This window comes from Leguminivora glycinivorella, chromosome 27 (genome assembly GCF_023078275.1).
Source record: "Leguminivora glycinivorella isolate SPB_JAAS2020 chromosome 27, LegGlyc_1.1, whole genome shotgun sequence".
NCBI lineage: Eukaryota > Metazoa > Arthropoda > Insecta > Lepidoptera > Tortricidae > Leguminivora > Leguminivora glycinivorella.
Window position 1 is genome coordinate 2,126,875 of NC_062997.1, and position 21,420 is coordinate 2,148,294.

The window sequence follows — 21,420 nt, forward strand, 5'->3', positions numbered from 1 at the left end:
TCGTTGTCTATATCGTACCCACAACACAAGCCTTCAATGAGCTTACCGTGGACTAAGTCAATCTGTGTGAAGAAGTCCTATAATATTTATTTATCATTTATTTATATGTATGTCATTTCAAACTTTGGACTTTTTAAAATAATTTGGTATCGCTATCTTTCTAGTCTATGCAAGTGTGATAAAACGTGATTATTCATTCAACACGTCAGTGATATCATATACCTACAAGGCTAATTGATAACGTATCATTAGAGAAAACAGTCATTTATTTATGGTGCTGAATTTTCCTTTGAAATCGAATACACGAGGATTTCCTAAGTAAAACCTCGATAGGACGCGATCCTACTATTAAAATTTAAATAAGAAAAAAAAAATTGGCACAAGCTTTTATCGCCGACTGTACCTTTCTTTCAACAGTCATCTACTGTTCTCCGTGACGTTTCTAAAAACCCCTCACTCGATGGGGATACGACGTTTCATTACAGAGTTCCTATGACCACCTTTCTTCTCCATCATCAGATCAGCTCCATGATACTATAATATTGCATTGTCACGTGGTTTACATACGTGTTCAAAATTTTAACTCAATCGGAAACCGGGAAGTGGGTCAAATTTAGCTTCAACGTTTTGACGCACACTAACATACTAACAAGGCAAGTTGAATAAAAGCTTGTAAAAAAAACCCCCGACCGCGACATAGTGGACCGATTTTCATGAAACATGGCTAATAACACTCTCGACTAAATCAGCTTTCAAACAAAAAAAACTAAATCTAAATCGGTTCATCCGTTCAGGAGCTACGATGCCACAGACATACACACAAACAGACAGACATTTCATTTCATTTCATTTCTTTATTTCTTGAACAATATAATTATTAAATTGTGTTAGAAAAACGAGCTGAGAACATGCTTATGATGTAAGTAAAACTAATCAATGAGTGGACATGTCAGAAAATAAATATAGACTTACCATAACATAATACAATTAACAATCAAATAGCAAGTGAAAAAAAAAATGCATATAAACTAACGAATGTCAAATATAACAGAAAAAAAAACTAGAAATATTTAATCACATGTCCGTCCAAAAAAACAATACTTAACTAAAAAACAACAATTAACTACGATATTCCATAATGCTAATAAGTCATAATAATAGTCATAATAAATACATGTCAAATTAAATTGGTTCATTATTATACTGGAAGAACTCCTCAACTGAATAAAATCGTTTTTCAAGCAGAAATGACCTCAATTTACTTTTAAATAACAATGGATTTGTGATAGACAGACAAAGAGACAGACAGACAGACAAACAGACAGATAGACAGATGAGACATGTCAAACTTATAACACCCCGTCGTTTTTGCGTCGGGGGTTAATAACCTAACCACAAAATTAAAATTTTGAAAAAACCCCCGACCGTGACATAGTGGACCGATTTTCATGAAACATGGCTAAGAACACTCCCGACTAACTCAGCTTTCAGACAAAAAAAAACTAAATCAAAATCGGTTCATCCGTTCGGGAGCTACGATGCCACAGACAGACACACACACAGACAGACAAACAGACAGACAGACAGACAGACAGACAGACAAAAATCGTCATTTAGTAAATAGTACCAATTATGTTAGGACATGAAAGTTAATTTTTTCACAAAATTACTATACACTCTTGTGTGTGAAAAAGCTCCGACATAGTGGACCGATTTTCATGAAACATGGCTAAGAACACTCCCGACTTATTCAGCTTTCAAACAAAAAAAACTAAATCTAAATCGGTTCATCATTTCGGGAGCTACAGTGCTACAGACAGACATACACACAAACAGACAGACAGACACGTCAAACTTATAACACCCCTTCGTTTTTGCGTCGGGGGTTAAAAAACGAAATAAATATAATTAGTTATTTTCACCTCCTTAACTGGCACTCTTGATACTTCAAAGATGAGAAAGTTGAATTTTTAACCCCCGACGCAAAAACGACGGGGTGTTATAAGTTTGACGTGTCTGTCTGTCTGTTTGTGTGTATGTCTGTCTGTAGCTCCCGAAATGATGAACCGATTTAGATTTAGTTTTTTTTTGTTTGAAAGCTGAATAAGTCGGGAGTGTTCTTAGCCATGTTTCATGAAAATCGGTCCACTATGTCGGAGCTTTTTCACACACAAGAGTGTATAGTAATTTTGTGAAAAAATTAACTTTCATGTCCTAACATAATTGGTACTATTTACTAAAGACGATTTTAATCATTAAGTGTTATCGATCAATTTAGATTTAGATTTTTTTTACCACACTAACACCACAAAATTTCTAATTAATAGTAATTTTGTGGTGTTAGTGTGTTGGTTTAAAAATAATGTATGAAAAATAACCCTTTAGGGCAGGGGGCATATATTAATATTTACCACCACAGTTTAGACTATTAGACAATTTGATATAATTCAAATTTGACTAATTTCTGAAGATCTTCTGCAGGCCTTGCATATATTATGACATTACATAAGACAACTTATTTCTTCAAAGATTTCACAACTTGTTTCTTATATGCAATGAAGTTGTCTAACGATTTGGTTTGACGTTTTGATTTGAACGCTGTGATTGTCTAACCGTGTCTAACGTTATTTCAAAATGACTTGATAGTATTTAAAATCGACTTAAAACTTTTTAAGCCACAGATTAAAAATTTTCGATTTACGCATTGTATTATTTAATTTTAATAAAAAAATATCGTCACTGCTTTTAAAAAAACTTGGATCTTCGTCTGTCAATGAAAAGAAAATTGTAGTAAGTATGTATGGAATGCATATAGACTTACTGCGTTTTAACTTTGAGGAGAAGCACGAGATACGAGATTTTTTCAAAGTAGTGACGATATGACATTCTCTTAGGTAGGTACATTTTTTTGTTTTCTTTTTCAGCACAGATTTTTTTTTAAACTATCCTCAACATGGACTCGACGACGCCGGCATGTCCCGGGGAGTTTCAGCATAGAATTAAAAGCTACAGAGCTTTAAGAAAAATATTGAATTCTATCAAGAACGTCACGAAAAATATTTCACTTTTTCTTCCACTGGAGCGTATAGTGAAAATTATCTCGCATAAAATATGAATCGTACATCCGCTTTTTTATAAAAACAAAAAATCCTTACCGTAGTCAAAAATTTGTTTCCTATTACACACACACACACTCAATCCAAAACTACCGACACACTCTTTACTGGATACCGAATTTGTACAAAACTATCAAATTTATGTACTAAATTATCGAATTAATGTACAAAAATATTAAATAAATGTACAAAAATATCGAACACTGGCGCGTACGGACGCCAGGCGGGTATTATGTACACTGAGATAGTGAGTGAAGAGAAATGCTTGACGTATCTAAAGTCGGTCATATGACGAATTAAACTATTGTTGCCCGCGGCTTCGCCTCGCCTATGGGATTTGATCGATGCCATTTACAATGAGATTTATATCACCGATTGAGACCGAGTGATCGGTTCTATTTAATAGGCACCGATGATAATGCTCTGGGTGAAATAAAAAGGACCGAAACTTTGCATAGTGACTTGTGAAAAAATAGTATATTGTGCAACAAGGGAAGTAAGGGGGATTTTGTTAACTAGTGTTAATAACTCGCAACAGCCGCAGGCTGGAGAGTTATAGACTGGCCTGATGGTAAGCGAGGTATTTTCGAATGTAACGCGAGCGAAACCGCGGGCAAAAGCTAGTAAGCAATTTTGACATTCAATACCAGCAATTACTGCAAATATGTTAATGAACTGTTACGTTATATTTAGCCTGGACAAGGTAAATATAACTATATCCGTTTATTTAGAAAGTCGACCGCTTTCGTGGATTTCTGGTGACAGTATGTTTACTTGTATGTCAATACAGTGAGTCATTTGACTCATTTGTAAGATCCTCTTGCGCCTAAAAGTTTTTGTGGTGAGTGTTCTGTCACTTCCGACTGTCTGAGCAGTGGCCTGTTTCACTACAGTGACTACAGGCTAACTTGACTCTTTTTTAAAGTCTGTCTTATATGATTAATTACTGTCCAATTAATCGAAATAAAATATAACCATATTTTATTATGACTTAAAAACAGCAAAAAATAGCTTTAAAGTATACTTTTACGTAATCAGGCGAAAACAACTGTCATGTTAATCTATAGTATACTATAGATTATCTGTGCATCATATCATTCTACTCGAAAACAACATTTTCTGACTTTTTAAGTAATAAGGCATAAAGTACAATATGTCAGTGATTGTTTTGACATGCAGTAAGGTTCGAATTCGATGAAAAAGGAGCGTACAAGTTTCTAATGGGTTGGCAACGCGCACGTGACACTCCTTGAGTTGCAGGCGTCCGTAGGCGACGGTGACCGCTTTCCATCAAGCGGACTTTGCTTGCGGGCTTTGATGCTTCTTTGCCACCGATGTAGTATATAAAAAACCGGCCAAGAGCGTGTCGGGCCACGCTCAGTGTAGGGTTCCGTAGTTTTCCGTATTTTTCTCAAAAACTACTGAACCTATCAAGTTCAAAACAATTTTCCTAGAAAGTCTTTATAAAGTTCTACATTTGTGATTTTTTTCATATTTTTTAAACTTATGGTTCAAAAGTTAGAGGGGGGGGGACGCACTTTTTTTTCCTTTAGGAGCGATTATTTCCGAAAATATTAATATTATCAAAAAATTATCTTAGTAAACCCTTATTCATTTTTAAATACCTATCCAAAAATATATCACACGTTGGGGTTAGAATGAAAAAAAATGTCAGCCCCCACTTTACATGTAGGGGGGCTACCCTAATAAAACATTTTTTTCCATTTTTTATTTTTGCACTTTGTTGGCGTGATTGATATACATATTGGTACCAAATTTCAGCTTTCTAGTGCTAACGGTTACTGAGATTATCCGCGGACGGACGGACGGACGGACAGACAGACATGGCGAAACTATAAGGGTTCCTAGTTGACTACGGAACCCTAAAAAGAATTTTCAGTGTCAAGTGGCAATGTCACTGATGAAATAGGCCACTGCCACTGGGGCTTTATTCGACTTGCCAAAACTGGCGTTTGGTATTAATTCTCCTTTGGTACGACTGCTCTAATCTTTGTGGATAAATAAATAAATAAATATTATTTCATTCGTACACAAATTGACTGAGCCCCACGGTGAGCTCAAGAAGGCTTGAGGTGCAGGTACTCAGACAACGATATACAAATACTTATATACATAGAAAACATCCATTACTCAGGAACAAATATCTGTGCTCATCACACAAATAAATGCCCTTACCGGGATTCGAATCCGGGACCGCGGCGTAGCAGGCAGGGTCACTACGCGCTAGGCCAGACCGGTCGTCAAATACCGGATATACCGGATATAATCATGGTTTTTAGTTCAAAAGTAACATTCTGTCATCCGTTTTCTGCGCCGTTTGTACTGTATGCCTACCATCACCAATTCTTCAATTGCTCAAAGGTTAACTGGAAGAGATCTCTTAAAGGCATAAGTTCGCCTTTGTACTAGTGGTAAGCTCTTTTTCTTGTGTGTTGTATTATTTTATGGTACAATAAAGTGTTTTACTTCTACTACTTACAGGTATATAATAAATAAATAAATATTGGGGAGACCTTAATACACAGATCAACCTAGCCCCAAACTAACCAAAGCTTGTACTATGGGTGCTGAGCGCCGATATACATACTTAAATAGATAAATACATACTTATATACATAGAAAACACCCATGACTCAGGAACAAATATCTGTGCTCATCACACAAATAAATGCCCTTACCGGGATTCGAACCCGGGACCGTGGCTTAGCAGGCAGGCTCTTATTGTCTGCCAGACTGTTAGTATTATAATCGTTTATTAAACATTAATTTTAATCCCTCAAATTTTTTCATACCACCATAAATGACAGACTAATTAGCCATAACAAATTGCTGTAAAACACGCATCTATTTATATGTTTAACCCTTTATAAACCAAGTATCCACATTATGCAAAACTTAACCCTGTTCTTATTAAATAAAGTTCAAAAACAGGTGGTTCTGAGGAGTATGTAATTAAGTAATGAATAAACTAATCAACAACGCTTGTCGTATGACATTAATCAGTCGAAATGAAACGCGCTGTGAGGGTTCCGTATCCTTTCCTATTACAATGTTATATATATTATTAGCTTGCGGCTTCACTCGCGTTAGAAAGAGACAAAAAGTAGCCTATGTCACTATAATAAGTATACTCCTATCCCAATTAAATTCAAGTATCTCTGGCAAAGAAAAGTTGATTCACCCATATGTAAAAAAAGAGACAAAAAGTCATGACAATTCTCGACAATTCGTCGCACAGTTTTGCCGTGAAAGAGAGACAAAGAAACAGACACACATACTTTCCCATTTATAATATAGTATGGATTATGTTTCTGTGGATAATAAAGTAAATAAGTAAGTATTTTTTAATAAGCATTGTTCATTATTCCAGAAAAGTTTATAAGTAAGATATTTTAGTGTTATCAGGAATACGCTGTTAAAATGTTTCCTCATGTTACACCGTAATAATAAGCATGCACCTATCTCGACGGCTACCACTCACGCCCCCCCTCCTCCCTAATATATTTTTTTAATTTAATAACCTAACCACAAAATTAAAATTTTGAAAAAAACCCCGACCGCGACATAGTGGACCGATTTTCATGAAACATGGCTAGGAACACTCCCGACTAACTCAGTTTTCAGACAAAAAAAAAAACCGGCCAAGAGCGTGTCGGGCCACGCTCAGTGTAGGGTTCCGTAGTTTTTCGTATTTTTCTCAAAAACTACTGAACCTATCAAGTTCAAAACAATTTTCCTAGAAAGTCTTTATATAGTTCTACTTTTGTGATTTTTTTCATATTTTTTAAACATATGGTTCTAAAGTTAGAGGGGGGGGGACGCACTTTTTTTTCCTTTAGGAGTGATTATTTCCGAAAATATTAATATTATCAAAAAACGATCTTAGTAAACCCTTATTCATTTTTAAATACCTATCCAACAATATATCACACGTTGGGGTTGGAATGAAAAAAAATATCAGCCCCCACTTTACATGTAGGGGGGGTACCCTAATAAAACATTTTTTCCACTTTTTATTTTTGCACTTTGTTGGCGTGATTGATATACATATTGGTACCAAATTTCAGCTTTCTAGTGCTTACGGTTACTGAGATTATCCGCGGACGGACGGACGGACGGACAGACAGACATGGCGAAACTATAAGGGTTCCTAGTTGACTACGGAACCCTAAAAATCAAAATCGGTTCATCCGTTCGAGAGCTACGAAGCCACAGACAGACAGACAGACAAACAGACATACATACACCGTTGTTTTTGCGTCGGGGGTTAAAAATGTCTCAAGTCACAATCAATATTCAGGTCCCGTCTCTTCCTCAGACCTCATTGACTGGGCTACAATCTGGGTCACTCGCTATTTTGAGGTCCCGTTCAATGTGGGGTCAACGACCTGTGTTTACCGGCAAAATAGTCACTTGAGGTGGTTGAACATTTGGGGTCACAACGGAATCTGGGATGAGCAGATCCCATTCTGTGTCAATTATTTTTATGCGATGGGGGCACATGAGCAGACAGGTCGCCTGATGGTAAGCGATCACTGCCGCCCATGTACACCCGAAGTGCGAAGTGTGTATGCTCTTTTCTTGAAGGTTTGAAGGTCGTATCGGTCCGGAAATACCGCAGGTGACAATTCATTCCACAGTTTGGCTGTGCGGGGCAGGAAGTTTCTGGAGAAACGCACAGTTGAGGACTGCCAGCCATTTAAATGATGGAAATGGAAATGTTGTCGCGTAGGGCGATGGCGGAAAGAAGCAGTGGGGATTAGTCCGAACAATTCCTCCGATCACTCCCCATTATACTGTGATAGCTAGATAACCTAATAACCTAACTACAAAATTTAAATTTTGAAAAAACCTCCGACATTGTAGACCGATTTTCATAAAACATGGCTAAGAACACTCCCGACTAACTCAGCTTTCAAACAAAAAAAAACTAAATCTAAATCGGTTCATCCGTTCGGGAGCTACGATCGCGATCGGCGAGCTCAACGAGGGTGCGGTGTGCTGATGACGGGAGGACTTACGGAACTAACTTGTTCCGTTTATTGTCCTTTGAGTCGTCGGCAACCCGAACCCTCCTTAGAACTTGTACACTCCTTTTTACTGTGTACTTAACACAGCAAAAGGGAATGTACAAGTTTCTAATGGGGTGGCAACGCGCATGTGACACTGTTTGAGTTGCAGGCGTCCATAGGTTACGGTGACCGCTTTACATCAGGCGGGCCGTATACTTGTTTGCCACCGACGTAGTATAAAAAAAAAAAAAAAACGATACCACAGACAGACACACATGCACACAGACAGAGAGATAGACAGACAGACTGACAGACAAACACGTCAAATTTTTTGCATCGGGGGTTAAAAATGCAGAGCGAAGCCACATCTCTACGCTCCAAATTCACTTTTACATTAAAAGTGACCCGTTTTCATTGTCGTGCACTGTACAGTTTATCTGGGTCAATGACCGGAACAATGAATGAAGTTGATTGACCTAGGTCTAAGTATTATGGGATTTAAGAGGATACGGTAGCGAAAATGCTAAAATGTAAAGGAGCCCCCCTTTCAACTTGGGAATTTTAGTTAAATATACAAGTGTTATTAACTAGATTTATCGAAATTGTCCATTAAGAGCAACTCAGTCAAAAGATATTTCAAAAAAATCTTTAAATTCGAGGTTCCGCTCTCGACTCTTTCCTCCTTCAAAACTTAATCAATCGGAACGAAATTTAAGAATCTGAATAAAAATGAAATAATCTATGTCGGACCGTTTAGTTTAGCTTTTTTGGTTAATTGTTGCCAATCTTGAGTATCACACCTTTTTTTGCGCCACAATGAAAAAGGCCGTTTTTGGAAATTTTTGATTGGCTCTAGAGTCTTTAAAAAGCAGAATATCAAAAAAATCAAAACGGTCCGACACAGATAAAAATAATAACAATCTGTGTTGAAAAAATTATTGCTCTATCTTCAAAAACCAGGGAGGAAATAGTCGAGAGCGTTTGTATGGAGAATTGACCCCTACCGTATCGTCTTCAAGGTATGCTCCAGACACGTGGCAGCGTGAATTTGTAAGAGTGTGCGACTTTCAATCCGGAGGTCGCGGGTTCGAACCCCGGCTCGTACCAATGAGTTTTTCGGAACATATGTGCGAAATGTCATTTGACATTTGCAGTCGCTTTTCGGTGAAGGAAAACATCGTGAGGAAACCGGACTACTCCCAATAAGGCCAGTTACCCTTTGGGTTGGAAGGTCAGATGGCAGTCGCTTTCGTAAAACTAGTGCCTACGCCAAACCTTGGGATTAGTTGTCACAACAGACCCCAGGATGCCGGGCTAACCTAAGGAGAATGATATGTTTGTTGAGAAATGAAAAAAAAATACAACATATTCAACTAATTTTGACGACCGGTCTTTGCTTTAAATCTACAGTTGAAACACGAGCGAAGCGAGTGGTTCAAAAATAGAATCCTGACCTTGCGAGTTTTTTAACACACGAGAAGTAAAGTAGTACATTTGCACCCGTGTGTAACACAAAACTTTTCCCCTCACTATAGCGAGGAAACTACAACGCAAAAAATGAGTTTATCACTGCCTCCAGTAGTTCCACAGGTGGTAAATCATCTTCATTACTAGATTCACCTACTTTTATCAATTTTAAAACAGTTAATTTGACTATATTCAAGGTCAAATTACTTTACCCACTACTGGATAGAATGCGCTTTTACCCGCTGGTATTAAAGGATAAAACATGTGTTTCCGAGCTAGTGAGGGGAAATAGTAATTGTAATTTGTTTCTTCTTTAATACCCAAGCAAGCGAAAGATTGCAATATTGAACCGCGAGCGTAGCGAGTGAACACATAATTTTTCAGCACACCAACACGAATAAAATATTAACTATTAAACATCAAACTAAATCAATGTCATCAATATATATTAATATTTATGATTCAAAATCATCATTATAGGTAAATGCTAATAGCCACCTTAAGACAAGTTTTTGTATGAAATTACTTTTGCACTCTTATGGATAAAATGCAATTTTGCTATCTGTTTTCGAATAGCAAAGAAGGCCTTTACCAATTGGTGTGGTGAAAATTTTTTTCCGTTCCTCATGTCACCGTGTATGTTTCTACCCAAAGTAACACAATAGTTTTGTATGGTGGGCGTCAGACAGTCATCGGCATTAGAAATTGAATTAGGGCTGTCTATGCGCTTATTCGGCCTGATTGAGGATATCCTGCTTTGAATTATGATACTGTTTGTTAGTTATGTTACGTACCTTCCCTGCTAATATTACTAGTGACTGAACCGACGCTCTTCCATGGGGTTTTCTCGTTTTAATTACCTCGGCGAGTTCTATTTTATTTAACCCCCGACGCCTTAACAACGGGGTGTCATAACTTTGACGTGTCTGTCTCTCTGTCTGTCTGTCTGTTTGTCTGTCTGTTTGTGTGTGTGTCTGTCTGTAGCATCGTAGCTCCCGAACGGATGAACCGATTTCGATTTAGTTTTTAGGGTTCCGTACCTCAAAAGGAAAAAACGGAACCCTTATAGGATCACTTTGTTGTCCGTCTGTCCGTCCGTCCGTCTGTCAAGACCCTTTTTCTCAGGAACGCGTGGAGGTATGAAGCTGAAATTTATATCAATTACTCAGGTCTACTGTCCCTTGAAGCTGTGAAAAAATCAAACTTCTAAGCCAACGCAATCAAAAGATAGAGCCGTTTATGCCGCAAATTTTCGACACTTGCAAGGGAATCAAAACCTACAGGGTGCTTCCCGTGAACTCAGAATCTTGAAATTTGGTACGAAGCAACGTCTTATAGCATAGATAAAGGAAAAATTACGAAAACCATAAATTTTTAGTTACATCACATAATATATTTTTTTTTAATAATTTTAACCTTACTACCCATTTCCTCATAAACGCGTAGAGGTATTAAATTGAAATTCATACCAAATACTTAGGTCTATAATACCTTTAAGCTGTAACAAAATCAAACTTCTATGTCAACGCAATCAAAAGAAACAGCAATTTAAGCTGCATATTTTGAAACTCGCAAGTACTCGCAAGGGAATCAAAACCTAAAGGGTACTTCCAGTCGACCTAGAATCTTGAAATTTGGCATGAAGCAACGTTTTATAGCACACATAAAGGAAAAATTCCGAAAACCTTAAATTTTTAGTTACATTACAAAATATATATTATGACTCGATTGTCGTAATGAACGAACTTTGTAAACCTTGCAGGTTTGTACGGAACCCTCGGTGCGCGAGTCCGACTCGCACTTGGCCGGTTTTTTTTTTAACCCCCGACGCAAAAACGACGGGGTGTTATAAGTTTGACGTGTCTGTCTGTCTGTCTGTCTGTTTGTCTGTCTGTGTATGTGTCTGTCTGTGGCATCGTAGCTCCCGAACAGATGAACCGATTTAGATTTAGTTTTTTTATTTGAAAGCTGTGTTAGTCGGGAGTGTTTTTAGCCATGTTTCATGGAAATCGATCCACTATGTCGCGGTCGGGGTTTTTTTCAAAATTTTAATATTTAGTTAGGTTATTGTAAATACATTACATGAAAATTCGAAAATTCGCGTTTCCCGGGACCTAAGACCGGTCTGGCGCAGTCGGTAGTGACTCTGCCTGCTATGCGGCGGTCCCGGGTTCGAATCCCGGTAAGGGCATTTATTTGTGTGCACAGATATTTGTTCCTGAGTCATGGATGTTTTCTAAAAACTGAATTGATAAAAGTGAGTGAATCTAGTGATGACGATGATTTACCACCTGTGGAACTACTGGAAGCAGTGATAAACGCGTTTTTTGCGTTGTACTTTCCTCGCTATAGTGAGGGGAAAAGTTTTGTGTTACACTCGGGTGCAAATGTATTTTACTTCTCGTGTGTTACTCGCAAGTTCTGGATTCTATTCTCGAACCACTCACTTCGCTCGTGGTTCAACTATAGAATCCTTTCGCTTGCTCGTTTTTCAATTCCACACTCGGAGTTAAAATACAACTTTGCAGCCTTGTATAACAAATAACTATTATTTTTTCCGTATAATTACTTCAAAAGTTTAAACCACTTATGTAATAATTAGTCCAGAAATAAATTTAACATCGTTTCCAGTTGGCAACGTTTTTTGGCATGAACAAGAGGTAATTTAGGCGTAACTAGTTAGTTAACGAGAAAAAACGTGTTAAATATAAACCTAACCAGAGTCTAACCATGACGTTTTAACGTTTTTAACCCCCGACGCAAAAACGACGGGTGTTATAATTTTGACGTGTCTGTCTGTTTGTGTGTGTGTCTGTGGCATCGTAGCTCCCGAACGGATGAACCGATTTTGATTTTTTTTTGTTGGAAAGCTTAGCCGGGAGTGTTCTTAGCCTTTTCGTGAAAATCGGTCCACTATGTCGAAGTTTTTTCAAAATGCTCCATCCCCTGCATAAAATGTAAGGTCCAGGGGGTCAAATCTCGACTGGGGGGGCAATTGTAACTAATCCATGTTTTTCATTATTACACTATGATGTTGAGTTCTACATGTATCCACTGAAGACGCCTACCATATATAACCGGTGGACACTCTATTTAATAATGCAAAAATTTTATAACATGGAAAAAATGGACCAGTTGCCAGGCACATTTGCCGCGCTGTACTTTACTTGTATTTTTTGTAATAAAGATTTTTGTATTTGTATTTTGATCAAATTTGTAGTAGAAATCAGATGAATCAAAAAATTTCAATTTCAATTTCAATTGCAATTCATGTGTACACAAAATATAGGGTAAACGACCTAGTATTGGACTGACGTAAGATTAACGACGACACTGGTACGGTGACGAAAATTGTGTGACACTTTAAAATAGACGACAATGAAGTGACGTTCGCATCCCTATTACATTAACATGTATCGTGACGCGAATTCGCGTCTTCGGCAATGAATGGGTTAAACGAAACAGTACCCTCACCACGAGCTTGCTCATCACAAGATACCAATAATTCATGCTCCAACGAACACAATTAGCTAAAGAAGAGTATTAAATTATTACTTTAAATAAATGGCATCATCTTATCAGTAAAAACGCACAACCTGTAGGGGAAATACGTCCAAAATGACATATATGTACAAAACGACACAGGCGGGTTATTTTGAATTTGGCGGCCTTCAACACGAAACTGACAGTGACTTTAGGCGGCCATATTGGTCTTCTAAAACCTGCCACAATTTGAACTCAACCCTTTCATTCGTTTGGGTGGCATGGCCGAAGACAGGTATTTACATGTCACCAGTTTTTTTCATACTGATAAAGTTTTTGTTCAAATGGTAAGTTATTTGATATTCTGCCTACTCACGTAGCATTTGTTTCAATCCTTAAACATTTATCTTTGTAATCAATAAGTTATTTTTGGGAAAAGTGCTTTGTGTATATTTATTTTCAAATTTTATTTTTTTAAAACGCTGTACGGACAAAACAACATACAGGTACAACGGACAAAATGGCATATATAAAATGGTATGTCACATTGTCCATAGCTTTCTCATTATATGCATATATTTTTTTAGATACCAAAATGCCACGTGACTATCAAAGAACGACTGATCGCCAGTTTATTGATGTGCTTTTTCCGGTCCCAAAAGGGCGTTTTATCAGTGGCCAAGGGAAACATAAACCAAAAACTCGACTGAGCTCGTTGGTGTTGACTTGTACTCCAAATATGTTGGAAATAAAATCTAAAAATAAACCCAAAGCACCCTCAGCTAAGAGAAAACGTAACGCTATTAAAAATTGTTTGATGACAATCAAGAGGAAGAACATTTTCCGACCGTTTCTCAAGATGACGACGAGGATTGTGCTTGTATTTACTGCAATGAGCTCTATTCAAGTTCTAAGCCCGGAGAAGACTGCTTGCGGTGCTTAAAATGTTCGCTGTGGGCTCATGCTTCTGGCGCCGATGTTCCGAGACGAACAAAGCGTTTTGTTTGCGAATTATGCCAATAAATGTGTAGCTTCTACGTGTATGTCATTTTGTCCAGGAGCAATATGTCATTTTGTCCGAAGCATATGGACAAAATGGATTTTGACCGATCTCAGTTAAATATGTTTTATTTTTTTTCCTGTTGATTTTATGCTGAAAATGTTTATTAAATTCGATAGGTTAAGGACCAAATATGATTAATGTTAACTATGGCTGTGCTGTAAACTACCATTAAAAATTATGATTAAAAAACAAAACTATATGTCATTTTGGACATACTTCCCCTACCTATAACCAAACAAAACGACGGCCAATAATAAGGTAAAATTTTAAAATGAACAGTGTTAAATTTTTATAGGTCAAAAAACATTTTTTTTAATGTTTTTAAATAAGTATTTTTATTAATACTTACTCGGTTGCGTTCGTAATAATAAACCAAAAACAAAAACTACTAAAACAAACATGTTTTTGGGTAAATATCGATATTTTAACGTTCAATTCAAAACCATTTTTTTTTCTCAACATTTTCTTGATCCGAACTGAGCAAAGCCCAATAGACACTGAATCAACCGAACGTCGAATCAATTGTCTTCACTTAAAAAACTTTACTCACTTATTCCATAAAAAAGAAGGAAAAAAATATTCCTTTGCGCTAGAAATTTTCTTCTCTAATAAAAAAGGAATAAAAATATATGAGGTGTTAAACGCCGCTATTATTATCAAAAGAATTATAAAATATTTAAGAGGGTTCGAACCCATTGCGCATGTACACCGCCCATTGAGGAAAGTCCCGCGAGCGGGACACACTCATACGAGCAAGCGAGACAGCGCACATTACCAAAAAATCGGGGAAAACTCACCTATTACATGATTTTCAGAGCGTTATATCATTAATAAGTACAGTTACCGCATTATTTTCGAATTTGGAACTAGAGCGCGTTCGAAAACGATCTTCATTTGTTTTTTTACCGTTGAAATTTTATTGTTCGAGCTGGTTTTCGTAGATTTTTAAGAGTTTTATTAACTTAGAAAATATCATTTAGTTTAGTACATTGAGGCCTGAAATTGTGACACGTAACATAGTTAGTTATTAAGCTAATACCGCTACCAACCGGCTGCACCTAGATACTAGGACTTACCTAAAAATCCAGCGGGCACTTATTCCATATTACTTCATAGGTTAGAAACTTGCGAAGCTATTTTGAAGCGCGGAAACTGAGCACATTTATAAATAACTAGTGGTGTTGATGAGATGGGTTTTGTACTGAGTATTGTGGGGATATAGGATGGTTAGATGGGCGAAGCTCCGGTCGCCATATTGTCCGGGCTGATACTGGGTTCGCGCATGCGCCAAATCGCGATTATTGCTAGGAAGAAAATTGGGGAGCGTATTGATGTGTGTATAAAAAAAGAAACGGAAAATGTTTATTTACTTTATTACTTTTGTAAAGAAATTGAGAATTTTATTAAATTGTGTAAAAAAAGATTGTTTTGAAAATGTTGTTACAATTTGCCGCCCAAATTATAGGCATCTATGCGATACCTACATTGCTAGGGGGAAAATTGGTAAAGCGTATTATTGATGTGTGTTAAAAAAAAATATTTTTGATATTAAAAATTATTATTAAATTTTATTAAAGATGTTAAGTTTCGTTTACACAGATTTTTATAAAATTACTGATTTCATTTTTGTAACTTTTTTCCACCTAATCTGTAGGTACCTAATAATACCTATATGATTGCATGGGGGAAAATTGGGAAAGCATTAAAAAAATGAATTAATTAATTTATGTATGTATTAAAAAAGAAAATAGGTAGGTACTTTATGTAATTTTAGTTCTGTTTACACAGATTTTTGTAAAATTACTGATTTCGTTTTTGTTACATTGCGCCGCCGTACTTAAGTTGGTGTATTGCTATGTGATATTGCATTGCTAAGGGAAAAATTGGGAAAACGTATTGATGTAGGTATGTCTGAAAAAAATATATAATAAAAAATAAAAGATTTTTTTTATGTAATTACATATTTGTGTAAAAATTTTGTTTTGAGACTTTAGTAACTTTGCTAGATTGCTCCGCTCAAAGTGTAACCCTATGTGATACATTGCTAGGAGGGAAAATTGGGAAAACGTATTGATGTGTATAAAAAACAATAACCTCACCACAAAATAAAAATTTTGAAAAAACTCCCGACATAGTGGATCGATTTTCATGAAACATGGCTAAGAACACTTCCGACTAATTCAGCTTTCAAACAAAAAAAAACTAAATCAAAATCGGTTCATCCGATCGGGAGCTACGATGCCACAGACAGACATAAACACAGACAGATACACAAACAGACAGACAGACAGATACGTCAAACTTATAACACCCCGTCGTTTTTGCGTCGGGGGTTAAAAACCAACAAAATTAGGATCCCTATCGAATAGGGGATACCGGGGCAAGAAGTATCCCTAAGGAAAAATTACCATTAAACTATTTAATCTGTTGTTTCAGTTTTCGAGGCGACTACACCTCCTCCAGCCGCTTTAGAAAACAATTCGTTGATGGATGTCAACAACCCTAGTAAGTATTCACACATTTATTAAAATGTACAAACATAAACTAGGTATTAGGTATGTGTACAAGCTTTTAGTGCGTTGGCAACGCGCATGTGACACTCCTTGAGTTGCAAGCGTTCATGTAGGTTACGGTGACCGCTTTCATGCTGCTGCTTTCATCAGGCGAACCGTATGCTTGTTTGCCACCGACATAGTATAAAAAAAAACTAAGAAAATTGAAATAGAAAATTAGACGCAAAAAAATGTACCTATTATCTTTGACAGGGTGTAATTTTTATTACTTACAATATTTAAGGAGGTGAATATATGTATAGCTGATACAAACACTAACAATTTTTTGTATAAAAGTGTTTATTATTATTCAGACTTATGGTACATCATTGGAGGAGTGGGTATCATCGTGCTTTTGATCATCATCGGGCAGACCATAGCTCTGTGCTACTTCAGAAAAAAAGGTTGGTGCCCACAATAGTTATTTGTTATACAAGGGAGCAAAGTTGTATTTTAACCGAGTGTGGAATTGCAACACGAACTAGCGAACTACGTGGGTTGGGTTGAACTACGAGCTAGCGAATGGATACTATGGTTGAACCACGAGCGAAGCGAGTGGTTCGAAAATAGAATCCTGAGCGAAGCGAGTAGTTCAAAAATAGAATCCTGAGCGTAGAGAGTGTTGCAAACCATACGAGGTAAAATAACTTTGCATCCCGTGTGTAACACATAACTTTTCACCTCACTAAAGCGAGGAAACACGCAATGAAAACAACTGGAACATAATTGCACAGAAATAAAAGTCAATTTGCGTTTATTACAATTTCCACGATGCACCGACCGACACCACAAAAGTTTCAAATTAAGAATCAAGAAGAAAAATCTATTTGGGTGCGTTCCGTTTCACGCGTTTTGAGATTGCAATGTTATTTAAGGTGCGTTCTGAATAAGTACAATGGAAGAGTCAAAAATACAATTTCTTGTACGATTTCAAGTGTCTTATGGTAAAATCATGTTATAAAATTGTTTGAATTTTATGTTTTTAGTCGGATACAATTCGATATTAAATTATTTTTACGTTCGCATCACATGATTTGTTAAGACAATTTAAGCACAGGGAGAAAATTGTCCTGTCTGGGACATGCCTTTACAAGAAATTATATTTAAAAAAATAACTAATGACACATTCGGATTTCAAATATTCTTTGCACTCTTGTGGATAAAATGCGATTTTTCTATCTGTTTTTAACCGACTTCAAAAAAGGAGGAGGTTCTCAATTCGACTGAATGTTTTTTTTTTTTTTTTTTTTGTATGTATGTTCCTCGATATCTCCTAGAATTGTGGACCGATTTTCAAAATTTTTTTTTTTTTTTTTTTTGATCGAACGGGTATAACCCCGAGATGGTCCCATTGGCACCAAGTCAGGGTCTGATGATGGGATCCTGGAGAAATCGAGGGAACTCTTCAAATGTTATAGGCACATGTAATGTTTTCAGTGTATTTTTCAAAGGTAAACCAGTATTTACGCCTGATGGTAATAATTTTATGTGGCTGAGCTGATGATGGAAGGTCAACTCCTCAATGGTTAGGAGTTAAAGGATAATTCTTTCACTAGTGTACATGTATTCGGACTGATACATATAATATCAATAGGAACCACTAAAAATCAACAAATAAATAAACTTTTTTAACAAAAAATAAAACCGCCTTCAAAAATAAGCGCGTTACAAAACACGGAGAAACTAAAAAGCAAAAAATAATAAACCTTTGAATTCAGATTTCTTATCGTATTGCAATAATCTAAACATCCAAATTATAAACAAATCAATTATTTTTGGAGTCGGTGCCAGCCTGCGTATGGTTGGGTGGGGCAAACAGGCAATAGCAAGGCGACGAACAGGTCTGGTACCGACTGCAAAAATAATTGATTTGTTTATAATTTGGATGTTTAGATTATTGCAATACGATAAGAAATCTGAATTCAAAGGTTTATTATTTTTTGCTTTTTAGTTTCTCCGTGTTTTGTAACGCGCTTATTTTTGAAGGCGGTTTTATTTTTTGTTAAAAAAGTTTATTAAAGAATAAAAATGTCCTTTCCGAGCTATTAGTGAGGTGAAAAATTACTTATAATAGTTTTTTTTTAAACCCCCCACCGCGACATAGTAGACCGATTTTCATGAAACATGGCTAAGAACACTCCCGACTAATTCTGCTTTCAAAAAAAAAAAAACAAATCTAAATCGGTTCATCCGTTCAGGAGCCACGATGCCACAGACAGACAGACAAACAGACAAATAGATAGACAGACAGACAAGTCAAACTTATAACACCCCGTCGTTTTTCGAACGGTCAACGGGAAAATCGGTCAAGATCATGTCATGTTGTCGGGCCATAGTTTGTAAATTATTAGCCTTGGAGTTGTCTAATTCCAAAAGTCGAATAAAAACCACCATTATTTCCATCATATCAAGATTCCCCTTTCGAAATTACCCGAGCATTTCTGTGATTCGGAATTACCCTAATGCACTGCTCTGTATGTTTCACAGCTCAACCACAGCGCAGAATGGACAAGATGACACCCAGTAGTACATTTGACAGAGGTGACCGAGGTAACTATTACAAAACCTATACACTGTACATTGTAATATAAACTTTGAATAAATGTCATAATATATTATATTTAGAAAATGTGACTGCCTCCAAGTGTCCCGAGCTGGAATAGAACCAGCTTCTCTTTTTACCGGATGGATGCCTAAACCGCTCGGCCATCGGGTCACGGTAGCAAGGATCGAAAATTCCAAGTACCTACATATATGAGTTAATATGACAATTTCCGAAGAGTTATTGCGAAGGTTGTTTTCTATGTATTTGTCATTCTTCTTGCGTTATCCCGGCATTTGCCACGGCTCATGGGAGCCTGGGGTCCGCTTTGACAACTAATCCCAAGATTTGGCGTAGGCACTAGTTTTACGAAAGCGACTGCCATCTGACCTTCCAACCCGAAGGGTATCTGGGCCTTATTGGGATTAGTCCGGTTTCCTCACGATGTTTTTCCTTCACCGAAAAGCGACTGGCAAATATCAAATGACATAAGTCCCGAAAAACTCGTTGGTACGAGCCGGGGATCGAACCCGCGACCTCCGGATTGAAAGTCGCACGCTCTTACCACTAGGCCACCAGCGCTTTTTTCTATGTATTTGTATATTATGTATATCGTTGTCTGAGTACCCACAACACAAGCCTACCTTCATCTTGAGCTTACCGAGGGGCTCAGGCAATCTGTAAGAATGTCCTATATAATATTTATTTATTAATTATTTGTTTTTAGCAAGGTACAGCGCGCCACCATCCAAGAAGAGCAAAGACTCCATACCAGAGCGTGACAGAGACAGCCATATCTACGAGATGGTGGTTGTCAATGGAAACTACAATAGTATGTAATGCGTAATAAAATACACACACACATACAGGGTGTAAACCTAATACGGGCGAACCTCTTAACGGTGGTGAGTATAGGACGTATAAAATGTAATTAGATAACTTTTACTTAAAATTGAAATGTTTTTTTTATCCATACAAATTAATTCGGCCCGCAACGTAATGCAAACACACTCCCGTTAAACGCTCGTTGACAGTTGTCATTGATTGTCATCGCAACCACGTTAAGTTTACAGTACATTGCTGCTGAGATTTATTTCAAAAATTCATTATGGGGTGAAAATTAAGAGTAAATCAAAAACACCTCTTAATTAATAATAACAATATTGAACTATACGCCTGGTTTCATTTATCGTCCTTATTACGTTTACGCGCTGTATAATTGGTGTAGAGTACACCAACTTCGTCAAACATAAAATTGTGACACGATTTTAGACTGGCAATGCAAATTCTGGTGTAAATATATGTCAGCAATTCCCGTCAACTTTGTACAAAAATTAAGGGAAAAGTTAAATTTGTTTTTATTAATTCCTATTTTGTTACCAAGATTTTGTTGATTAATTGAGATTTATAATATTGTCTTCGGTTACCGCGATAATTACTCATGAAATAAAACTATGGAAACGGATTAAATCGCGTATAATGAATTTAAAATACATCCCGACGTTTCGAACTCTTAATAATTCTTGCGTTAATATTTCTTGTAAGTGGGTAGCTTTTGCACATTTTAATTTTTCCTCAGTCACCCGTTGACCACGAACGCTGTAAAGAGTTCGAAACGTCGGGATGTATTTTAAATTCATTATACGCGATTTAATCCGTTTCCATAGTTTTATTTCATAATTGAGATTTTATTAAGTTTTATTTCGTCATTAAGGTTCTCTAATATCTATATTTTCTTAGTTATAACAATTATCCTGTATATATCTTACGAAAGTCGAATTATATTACTAAATGTTGGTAACAAAATAGGATCAATTAAAATTTGCTGACGTGGCATTGTACAAAGTTGACGGGAATTGCTGATGTAAGGTACAGCGGGGCAAATCCCGACTGGGGGGCCTTGTAACTGATCCATTATTGCCATTATTTAAGTTGAGTTCCACATGTATCCTCTGAACACACGTGCCTTATATAACCGGTGGACACTCTATTTTAATAATTCAAACATTTTAAAACATGGAAAAAATGGATCAGTTGCAATTGCCTCCCAGTCGAAATTGTCTCGCTGTATCAAGTATACTCTCTGTATCTTTTACTAGGAATTTTTGCTCGAAAACGACACACAGGTAGTTGAATTTTTGCGCCTAAAAATACTTTTTTTTTA

General features: G+C 36.7%; 2 protein-coding genes across 3 annotated transcripts in view; one reads left to right on the top strand and one right to left on the bottom strand.

Moving 5' to 3' along the window:
* The window catches only part of LOC125240226 (putative fatty acyl-CoA reductase CG5065), a 71,479-nt gene extending 56,077 nt beyond the window's left edge, over window positions 1-15,402 (bottom strand). The window contains exon 1 of one of the 2 annotated variants that reach the window (XM_048148051.1): window positions 15,239-15,402. The gene's annotated coding sequence lies outside the window, so the exon portion shown is untranslated. Of the gene's footprint in view, window positions 1-3,155; window positions 3,332-15,238 lie in introns of those variants that run through there. The other variant, XM_048148050.1, reaches the window with a different exon arrangement.
* Window positions 1-21,420, top strand: part of LOC125240191 — a 53,320-nt gene that overhangs the window by 27,805 nt on the left and 4,095 nt on the right. Inside the window, exons 5-8 of the mRNA XM_048148015.1 lie at window positions 16,599-16,667; window positions 17,029-17,118; window positions 19,202-19,264; window positions 19,984-20,088. Of these exons, the coding sequence (XP_048003972.1) occupies window positions 16,599-16,667; window positions 17,029-17,118; window positions 19,202-19,264; window positions 19,984-20,088 (327 nt within the window). The remainder of the gene's footprint in view (window positions 1-16,598; window positions 16,668-17,028; window positions 17,119-19,201; window positions 19,265-19,983; window positions 20,089-21,420) is intronic.